This window comes from Trichoplusia ni, chromosome 13 (genome assembly GCF_003590095.1).
Source record: "Trichoplusia ni isolate ovarian cell line Hi5 chromosome 13, tn1, whole genome shotgun sequence".
Lineage (NCBI taxonomy): Eukaryota > Metazoa > Arthropoda > Insecta > Lepidoptera > Noctuidae > Trichoplusia > Trichoplusia ni.
The window spans coordinates 9,951,733-9,963,065 of record NC_039490.1 but is presented as its reverse complement, the minus strand read 5'-3'; the positions used below and the strand labels follow the sequence as shown (position 1 = coordinate 9,963,065).

General features: G+C 34.3%; 1 protein-coding gene across 1 annotated transcript; it reads left to right on the top strand.

Moving 5' to 3' along the window:
• The first annotated feature begins 4,079 nt into the window (after positions 1 to 4,079).
• LOC113499956 lies at positions 4,080 to 11,010 on the top strand. The gene is made up of 6 exons (XM_026880568.1): positions 4,080 to 4,443; positions 6,970 to 7,075; positions 8,894 to 8,988; positions 9,306 to 9,371; positions 9,760 to 10,041; positions 10,402 to 11,010. Exons 2-6 carry the CDS (start codon positions 6,973 to 6,975, stop codon positions 10,606 to 10,608), a joined length of 753 nt encoding a protein of 250 aa, XP_026736369.1. The 5' UTR covers positions 4,080 to 4,443; positions 6,970 to 6,972; the 3' UTR covers positions 10,609 to 11,010.
• Positions 11,011 to 11,333: the final 323 nt, after the last annotated feature.

Sequence of the window (11,333 nt, the reverse complement as noted above, 5' to 3'; positions counted from 1 at the left end):
TTTAAACTGTATCCTGTAACTTCAGTTTTCGATGTTATTGAGGAATTTGTTAAAGACTTCATTCAGCTTAACAAAAACATCTGCATTTATTGTGAATTTATTAAAAAAAAACAATCTGTCATTATCTAAAAATATTGCTTGAATGTCATCTGCCAACGAAATTAAAAAAAACAATGTCACTTTGACATTTCGAACGAATTTAAATTCCACGTACAGTTGAAAAATTGTTTTGCTATTTATACTATTATCAATTTCTGGTCAATTATTCGCTTTCCTATAATAAAAAGTCATAAAAATAGTTCTCGGGCTGGGTGACGAACTATTTTAGTGATTTTTTTATCATAACTTATAATGTAATAGTTAAATATGTATAAATACATTTAATAATAGTGTTACTATATATTATGTAGTATTTATTCAAAAAACAAGATTGTTTCATGGCATATGTGTTTTATTAAAACTTTACCCCGGATTGACCAAACTATTTGACGCGAATAATTATGATTATTTAACATGGTTGACACTATCATGAAGTTACTGGTTTTATATAACATCGATATTTATTTGACCTTCAATATGTATTTTAATTATGTTTTATCGTCCATTTTAATTTCCATTGAATGAACTGACTTTTCAATAGTTGCATGTTTCTTTCTCTGTTTCGTGAAATAAAATAGAAATAATACGGTAGTTTATAGGTTTTTAAATTAATCGAAAGTTTCAGTTTTGAAAAACACGAACTCTGATCAATCACAGCATAAAAATACTTAAGTTCATTATGGTATTAATACTAGGACTTGACAAATTACTAACTCGAATTGAAAAACAGTACAGTGTGATTTAAACTCCTATGGTAATCTATGCCCCTCAAAACACAGAAATATAAGAACAAAGCTTTATTTTTACGTGCTCGACTCGACGAAGTTAATGTGTTAGAAAAATAAAATGTAAGTTTTGACACTCGCTTGTTATCGTTTCATCGCATAAAACATAATTGCCAAGCTACATGAAAACTATAAAAAAAAATGTGATTACATTTTGAGGCATGCAAAATCAAAATGCATGCGTTTCTCAATTTTATTATTGGAATGAAGTATGGACTGAACCTAACTTTCTACTCGTGTAAAGTTATTTCTTCTCATATTAATTCGGTCACAGCTCGATAGATGGCGTTGTTCCATCTCTCCATGTTAAGATTCCCATCAACTTGACTTTCTCGGTAGGAAAACGAAAGCAAACGGATGTCTGTCTTTGACACATACTTAGTGTCCATTTGTTTAGCTACTTAAAAATCTCTGTGGGGCTTTTCATACAAATATCTAATTAATAAATTATTAATAAAATATCTCGCTATCTTGTAGGTGGGTGCTAAATAAATTTAATTGTGGGTTACCCACAAAATTATTCGACACTCATACTTCCTTTTTTCCTTAACTCTATTTATACCAGACCCCATACATGACTGATTTTACTTTTACAAAGTCTTTCATTTCAAAACCCTAAAACAAATGTTGTTCGTAAATCAGAAGCGCAACTGTCTTGAAGAAGATCTCGAACTCAAATCTTTTGTCGGAAAAAAACTTTTTGTTTTAAAGAGCCCTGTTCATTGCAATAACAACTCAGGAGAGCTTTCCATGCAGCATCGGACGTAGCATAACAAAAAATAAACTTGAAATCACTAAAACTTTATACTTATTACTAGCTGTTGCCCGCGACTTCGTCCGCGTGGTTAGAAGATATAAGTTATGATTTATATCAGCCCTGTATTTTTCCAAATTTTCCATTGTATCATCGCTCCTGTTAGTCGCAGCGTGATAGTAAAACCTTCCTCGATAAATGGTCTATACAACAAAAAATATTTTTTCAATTTGAACCAGTAGTTCCTGAGATTAGCGCGTTCAAACAAACTCTTCAGCTTTATATATTAGTAGATTATAGTTTATTAACAAAAATAATCCTAATATTATAAAGCCACTATTACTATAACTAAATAGATTTAATTCTGTTTGATTCTAACCTCGTTGTGGCGTTATAATCCTCCCCCCCCAAACCCCATCAATTATGCCCCCCTCACTTAAGCTATCAAATAACATAGCTTGACTGTCATTCTAATAGGAACTTTAAGTTGTAGATTTAAGGTATAGTTTGCTTTGAATGTTCTTAATTAAACTAGTTCAAGGTATTTATCTCCTTTGTATATGTACATGTTGGTTGCTTGTTGTGTTTGTTTGTTTATTATATTTTTTTAAGCAGTATCTAAGAATTGATCATCATCATCATCTACAGTCTTTGACCTCCCACTGCTGGGCATAAGCCTCCCCTTTCTCGTGCCAATGTCTAGAAATAGGTCATAGTCATAGGTCCTTCCTTAACCATGATCATATACCGCGGCGTCAGCTCATGATTAAGGACTCCAGTTGAGTCAGAAACTAGTCGAGCGATCGTAAAAACGAGTGAGTAAACCGTTGCATCATTATAATGAATCATCCTCGCCCAAGTTACTACGTGAACATCATCGGCCTAGCCTTTTCCCAACTATGATGGGGTCGGCTACCAGTCCAACCGGTTTCAGCTAAGTACCAGTGTTTTACAAGGAGCGACTGCCTATCTGACCTCCTTAACCCAGTTACCTGGGCAACACGATACCCCTTGGTTCGACTGGCTGTCAGACTTTTCAAGCTTCTGACTACCTGTAACGACTGTCAAAGATGTAGGAATAACAGCCGGGATCCACAATTTAACGTGCCTTCCGAAACACGGAGGAACTCGTTATGACAAAGATGGTCACCCATCTACAGACCAACCGCATCAAGCATAGCTTAACCTGTGATCATATCACTTATGCGGTTATAGCACAGCCACGAGCTCCTCAAAGTTACTACGTGAACAAGCATGCGATATTTTGTCTTAAATCTTATTGTAAAACCTTATCTAAACAGATTTTGTTAGGATTCATAATTGTTGGATCACTCAACTAGTTTCAAATAATGAAGTTTATCGAAACTATTAAATAAAAGTATTCCCGAAAAATAAATATCGAGATTCGCATACAAAACAGTCGTCAATATGTTTTTAACCTCCAATCTTTTTGTTAAACATAATATTTTCTAGCCGTTTAAACTTGGCTTCGAATGTTACTTAATTCTTTAACGTTATTGGATTTAACTATGAAAAGCAAATGCAAAAAATATCACAAAAAAAAACAAAATTCAAAGTAACATAAAATACACAAGCATCACCGCAGGAAGACCTAGTTTACATATCTCATTACACACAAGCGATAACAAACCTTGCTTAATTACAATAAGGTCTATAATATATTATCGCTTACCCCAGTAAATGTGGTGTCAAATCGAAACTAAGTGGATTATAAACAGAGTGCGCGCGCATCTACGAAGTTCTGTGTAATGGCGGAAGGCGCTTTTTGATTGACACGGCGGAACCGTTTATAGAACCAGTTTATATTTTAACTGCTATTTTTTATCTGTTTTTTTGTCTTTACAAAATATACAATGACGGGCCTGTTGGTCTAGTGGTTAGTGATACTGACTGCTATACCGGAGGTCGTGGGTTCGATTCCCGCCCAGGACAAATGTTGTGTGATGAGCATGATCATTTGTTCTGGTGTCTGGGTGTAAATTATCTATAATATGTATGTATTTAGAAATATATAAGTAAATTTATCAGTTGTCTGGTTACCATAACACAAGCTCTGCTTAGCTTGGGATCAGATAACCGTGTGTGAAAAAAAAAAAAAATAATAATAATAAAGGTACATTTAAAATTAGGAATATTTAGTTATAGTAACATAAGTATTATAAAATACTTTTATGGCACCCAACGTGGGACCAAATTATAATTGGCGCCCAAACAGAAACCAAAAATACAACAACATATTTTATTGTTTTAAATTGTGGTTGAAATAACATTACTCTAGTAATCTTGTTTTTGCTATGTATATAATAGTGAAATACTATTTCATTAGCGGGGGCGCCTTCTTTAATGTAATTTATTGAAATAGTTACACAATGAAGAACTTTCTTGACAAAACATGTGTTAAAATTATATAAATATATAAACTTTACCAATAATTATACCACCACCATTCGTTCTGATAGCAGTGAAACAACAGTTCCAAAAGAACTAGTTATTTATAGCAGAATGAAAACAAACGTCACTAAAAAGCTGCAACTAAAAAGAACCCACAGTCGCGACATAGGAAGCTAGCGACACCGCTTATTTTTTACTCGAATAAAATCTATATTTGAAACAAAACATTAAAAGAAAAACCACTATTTTTACAAAACTTTTGTAATCGATAAATATTTTTGAGGTTTAAGCGTTTATTATACAATTTTTTTAGTGTTTGATACAAGATCATATCAACAGTGTTATGCGTTCATAAAAAAAAGTGTTTTTATTTACAATTTCTACGTTACAATCGTGAGTATTTAATTGTTAAACTGATAATAATAGTTTCTGTTTTAAGAAAATATTGCCATTTTGTGTTTTTAAATATATAATAACAACTGGTTCACGTGAATAAATAATGATATTTCGTAATAGAAATACGTTCATGATTTGTTATATAGATATTCATATAAGTAAATTATTTTTATTTTATTATTATAATATTTTTTATTAGATAATTTCTTAAATATTTTCTACAGATGTTATTTTATCATGAGTACATGTCATGTTTTTTATTTTGCCTATTTCTAAGTTGTTATTTTATTTGAGAATAGAATCTATTTGTTTTTTTATATTTAATGCTGTCTATTAAAAAAATCTGAGGATTTATCTGAATAATAGCAGTAGAATTATATTGTTATTTAATGGATAACCAAAAACGATTTATAACGATTTTATATCGCATCTAAATTTGATCAAAAAAATAAATAGGGCATATTGAACAGTAAAATTCAACAGCTTTAACTTAAATATAAATTAAAAAATAGTTATTTTGCTATAGTAGCTTATCATAATAAATTAAATAATTTTGAAGAATGCTTTCGTGGAATTATTTTACCAAACAAATTTAATTTCTAAAATTCTAGAACTTCTATATGCCAACACCAATTTCAATCACCTTTAAAAAAAAAAACTCCGCCATCTAGGTAACAGATCTGTATAAAACTTTACAAAGAAGTTTCCAATACAGGAAAGCATTGTGAAAGAACATTGTTGCCTTCATACACACTGTTATAGAATCAATACAATGTCCTCGGCATGAAAGTAGGTAACACGATACTCTTCGGAATGCGAGTATTCGTGTTTCACTGTTTTCGTGACTTAAAAGGACACCGTTTATTTTAATAATTAAACCCCGTGGCCAGGGCCGGATCTCCGAGGTAATAAAGGAGTGGGGACCCCCTTGGTTCAAGTTATTTTCATTCACTGAAAAATTTATCGAGCTCTTTTTAGATGCCTACTTTGGTGGTGGGCCCTGGTCATAGTGGGCCCCTAGGCAATGGCCTAAAGGATAATACGGCACTGCCCGTGGCTTATAGAGGGGTGAAAGTTTGTGGTATCTGTATACGACATTAAAGCTCGAGAACGGATTGAGCGATTTTGATTTAGTTTTTTTGTATTTGAGGAATTATCTGTGAGTATTCTTTGATATGTTTGATGAAAATCGGTTGAGCCGTTTAGAAGTCGAGGGACCTGAAAGGGGATGAATAATTCAATGTATTCAAATATACTCGATTGGGTATTTAAATGTTATCGGACTGAAATTTAATATTTTTGACTTAATCCAAGCTTCGTTTGAAGATACTCGTAAAGTTGGTAGAGGGAAAGTGGGATATGGAAATCCGATTGTCAAGTGAGAGTATCAATTACTAAATCTCAGTCTTTGCAATTCTGCTAAAGATGATTTTCAATGTTGATTATTGTCGGAGTTTTTTTTTTAATATTGTCTTGAATCTATCTATTCTAAACTGGAAAAAAGAACTAGCACACATAGACTCCACTATATCATCTGCGTGTTATGCTTTGAGGACCTTGAGAGACGAATTAAATACGGAACAGTTAAAGATGGTATATTATGCTCTCGTCGAATCCAGACTTCGATATAGTATACAGTTCTGGGGGAAAAGCTACATTTATAATTCTCAACGAGCCTTCATTCTCCAAAAAAGAGCAATACGTACGATTGTAAGAATTACACAAAGAGAAAGCTGTCGATCCCATTTTCAGCGTTTAAATATACTAACATTGCCCAGCTTATACATACTTGTGTTGTTAATTAATTTAAAAAAATATATCCATGAATACGAGTCTGAGGAAGAAAGAATAGCCAGGGAAACCACTCGTAGAAAGGACTTAAAAAATAAAGTTGTACCTAATTTTAATATTATCAAGCATAGCCCTCATTACCAAGCTGTACAAATATTTAATAGACTGCCAGCGGATTTAAAGATTTCGTTATATACTAGCTCTTTTAAAGATAAGCTCAAAGCATTTCTGTTAAGTAAAAACTTGTACTCAGTGAATGAAATATAATTTAATATTAACACACCAATTTTCTATTTTAAAAAAAAAATGCTTTATTTTATTTTATTTTGTTATTGTTTATATTAATCTTTTTTCATTTAATATTATTGCTGCATGCTCACTTGAGAATTTATTTTAATATTAATAATGATGATGTATGTAATGTAATGTATCAAACACAATGTATATTGTTCCTGATAAATAAATAAATAAATAAATATTCTTGAACATACATACATTTCAATAATATGCACATTCTTTAAGTTTATTTCTCGTCTTAGATATTTATTTATGGGATAACTTCATGGGATGAGGCCTGCTTCTGAAATGCGTGCACGAAGACACTGGTCACAGACACAGGCCTTGTTGAGAACTTAAATCTAAAATGTGATGGGGATCTACAAGGGATAATTCAACCCCGCTCGGGTGAACTAGACCTAAGTCTTTTTCAAAAAACCTCTTTTCCTCTTCCAGACGATGGCACCAGTCAAGTTTGGACTATTCAAAGCCCGAAGCAGAGAATACCAGGAACAACCTTCGACGGAGAATCTCCTTTACACCAGCAACAGCAGCGATCACTGTAAGATATATAGTCCTTCTTATCATTTTATCATTGGCAATTCACTTCCTAGCGTGAGCCCTGATGTGACTGGCTAGACCGAGTTTGGATCAAAACACTCGGTCGCAAGCGCTGCAGTAAAGTTGACCCACAGAATTGAGAGTATAGACGACGGCTTGGGCCTCTCGTTTTGGGTTTGACGCTTCAATAGTCTGGACTCATTTTACCTCAAACGACTTAACGTTTTCAAAAATAGTTTAAAGACCTTTCTTATGCAAGAAAGATACCTTTTTAATGCAAGCCTCTCCCAATCCTTAGGATCAATAGCGCAAGCCTTCAGGTGTTTTTTGAATACGTCCTTGTAGCGCAGATATTGTCCTCCAAGCTTCCGTTTACTTCAGCCGTCTCGGAATAGCAGATCGTTTTGGGTAGACGGTGGTCGTCCATACGAAGGAGCCTCTGTAAGATACTGAGATACTGATTATAAGCACTCACCTTGGACCTACTAGCCTCTAGGAATAGATTATTATGCTTGTGGCAAAGTGACAGCGCAATACACGGCATATAGCGGCATGTCTCTTCCTAAACTCGAATAATAATTTACTAATAACTATCGTGAGAACGACCGATATTTTTTTTGGAAACACCTATTTTCCTTTTGATAATGTATTTATCTGAAACCCTCAATGTCACAAATGCGACTCGCAATTGCTAAAATTGTAAACGTAGCATGTTATAATAAAAGTAGAACTAAGTATTTAATACTAGCTGTTGCCCGCGACTTCGTCCGCGTGGGTAGAAGATATAAGTTATGATTTATACCTGCCCTGTTTTTTTTCACATTGTCCATTGTATCTTCGCTCCTATTAGTCGCAGCGTGATGGTATATAGCCTAAAGCCTTCCTCGATTAATGGTCTATTCAACACAAAAATAATTTTTCAATTTGGACCCGTTGTTCCTGAGATTAGCGCGTTCAAACAAACAAACAAACAACCTCTTCAGCTTTATATATTAGTATTAGTATAGATTAAAAATGCTTTCTACACGCTCAATATGCTTCAAACTTCAAATCGATTATACCGTCTTAAGATATTGCTTGGAGATGAGATCTCAAGAGACTGATATATCGCCTATGTAGGGCAAAGCCAAGTGGAAAGCCACTGCAGACCGGTCAAGGGCAGATGAAAGGACGGAGCCTTGAAAATGAAGTACCTGTTAGCAAATGTGTTGGGTCAAATGCTTCTGAAGTTTTCTCTTTGAAATTTGACATTGGAGAAGCAATTATGGGCTATATGAATGTAGCCTTTTGGTGACTTGGCCTTCTCAAGTCTTAATGGGATTTTAGCACATGTATATAATATTCAATCGGGTCCAGTCTGGATGAGGCTAGCACAGGACCATAGAAATTGTCACGAGAAAGGGGAGGCCTATGCCCAGCAGTGGGAGGATAAAGGTAGTGGATAATGATGATGATGATATACTTAATATAGAAAACTCTCTCTTAGAACAAAAGTATGTACTATTAAAATAATGGTTTTTGTTAAAAGAATTTTGATCAGATGATGACTATTTTAGATAACAATCTTTATCCAATGTTCTTCTTAATGACGATATTTTATCTACATTATTCTACTTCCAATAAACTTAAAAGAACTAGTTCGTATCATAAACTAAATGTTTAACACAACGCAAGGCAAACAAAAATATCTGAATGTAAATCAACTATTTGCAAGTCTTATAATAATACCGGCTTATTTCCCCAGTCAAACAAAAATCTTCCCATATAGAAAAGACTACAGCACTGTTTAGCGAAAAACTTTTTATGTCCTTTTTTCTAGTGGGCACCCCATCGTCTCCAGTCCCGTCAACCAGCAAATGTCTACCAGAAAACACAGCAGAATTAGCAGAAGTCCACAATGACAGCGAGGAGGATGTAAGTATTCTATCAAATGTTTTCCCAGTTAAGATTATATAGATTTTCATACTAGAACCTGTTGCGTATTAAGTACTTTTACTTATACAAGAATTTTATAATCTAAATGGCACACGACTTTGTCTGTGAATACTTTTAGAGCGCACGCAATTTCTCCCCGTTTTTGTAACTTATTTCTATACTGCTTTTCCTACCCTCCTCCTCAATAAATGGGCTTTTATACTGATATAATCTTATCAGTTAGATGAAAATATAACACTTTCACAAGCTATCTGGTACGTCGAAATTTAGACATTTTATGTGTGTTTTGCTTTCAGGAATTATCACAAAAAATCGCACCAACACGTCGCATCAGCGAATGCAGTAGACTTGAAGATTCACAGGTAAGGATCCTATGGATAATTTTGAAAATGGCTTTTAATTAGTCTATAACTGTTGAGCAGTGCTTGCTCAGGTTAAATCAGTACCGAGTTGTAGACGTCACCTCACAAGATCCCTGTGCGAACGTGTCGTGGGTTCGATCCCCGCGTAGGACAAGCTTTTGTGTGATCCACGAATGCTTGTCCAGAGTGTGGGTGTCTTTGTGCATGCGACTTGAATGTTTGTGAAACTCCCCGAGGGACAAGGATAAGGTACTTTAGTTTGGGAGTTACTTGAAATTTTTTTGAGTAGACATATTGTTTTACTTTGTTATATTGTTCATCGTAATTATGTCTGTATGCTGTGCATCATAAAGTTTAATTCTTCTTGACCACTTCTACACAATTCCAGATGAACTATCAGCCACTAAAAAACCAAGCATCAACAGACGCCACTTCAGTCTCAACCCTCAATTCAGATGAAGAAGACCAAGAAAAGACCGCAATAGACGATGACGCATCAACCACTTGTGACGTCCTATCTCTACAGTTCGATGAGACGTCAATAGCAGCGAGCGAAGACCTGTCGGTCTACTGCGGGACGCTGAAGAAGACCAAGAAACTGAGGATCAAAGAGGAGAAACAGCTGAGGGATTTTGATATGTGGCAAGCGAGTAATGTTGAAGTTATGCAGGTAGGATCTATTTTAGTAAATTTGAAATATATTTCTTTGAAAGGGACTTTTTCAATGTCTGGGCGAGGAAATACTAATGGAAAATTCCTTCGGGGGAGGAAGTGGGTAGTATCAGACTTACTGATAAAAGCTGAGCCTTCGTACATGATCTCCCGCGTTTGGTCGATGCGTGGAAATGATCCTTTTTTGTAGAGTACGTGGTCTAACCAATGTTCAATAGTATTAAAATAGAAAACCAATTAAATATATCTGAATTGATCATAGAAAAAGTAGTAATAAAAAACACGTAGACGTTAAAAATAAAAATAAAAAAACTTTTGCAGTTCGATAATAAATGAAGTTTATTTTGTTTCTTCACAGCGCCTATTAAGCAAAAGTGGGACCTTAGATGAGCAAATTAAATGGGAGGCAATAGCTACTGCCAGAGGACTCTGCATCCTCAAAGACAGCTGCACGTGCGACGACTGCACGAGGGCGAAGTACCTCGCTGGCGTCACAGACGGTGACGGAGGCCTGGGCGCAGCGCCCCTCTTCAGTGCCATCAGTGTAGGCTGCATAGTCCAGTAAAAACTACCAAATTACCAAACTTTATGTGCTGGCAACATTTAAATGTGGTAGAAATTATTTTTCTGTGCTAGCAACACTAAAACAACTCTGCAATCCTACTTATGAAAACTACACTATTTAGCTAAATTAAGACTTATATTATACCAAAAATTTATAGAAAAAAATGTATCTACTTAAATATAAATAAACTCTTGTTTTTTGGAGTGAATACAATTTTTGTGTAATATATAAATTTCGAATATACAATTTGTATTTAAATACGATTGCAGAGTTATATGAGAGTGGAGAGTTTCGTATTTGTGTGAAGTTGTAGCCTTATTTTGAACTCTGCATTATCACTGAAGTAGCCTGTAATATAGGTACTTACTCTATGCAAGGTATTTTATATGATAAGGTCACTTAAACAAGGTTCTATGCAATACTAGCTAATCTTGCTTTCTCCATCATGTTCCTTCCTTATTACTATTACTACTATAAAAAGGGATCGTCAAGCAACTCGGTGAATAGTAACCAAATTTTTTTTTACACATTTCTTTATTTAATTATACCAAGGTTCACTCACACGTATCTATCGGGATGGCCCTACTTGTTTCGGACCCTGCTACTTCTTATTAAAGTTAGTCACCCCTTTCACCCAAAAAAGAACTCTCATACCGGATAAATTAAATTATGGAATTTACAGAATTAACGTGTCTACCTACCTTTTTCACCATCCAAATCATATT

Coding starts and splice junctions, on each gene's coding strand:
- LOC113499956 (XM_026880568.1), top strand. CDS start 6,973: ATGGCACCAGTCAAGTTTGGACTATTCAAAGCCCGAAGCAGAGAATAC. Junction 7,076..8,893: donor CAGCAACAGCAGCGATCACT/GTAAGATATATA, acceptor CCTTTTTTCTAG/TGGGCACCCCATCGTCTCCA. Junction 9,372..9,759: donor GTAGACTTGAAGATTCACAG/GTAAGGATCCTA, acceptor ACACAATTCCAG/ATGAACTATCAGCCACTAAA.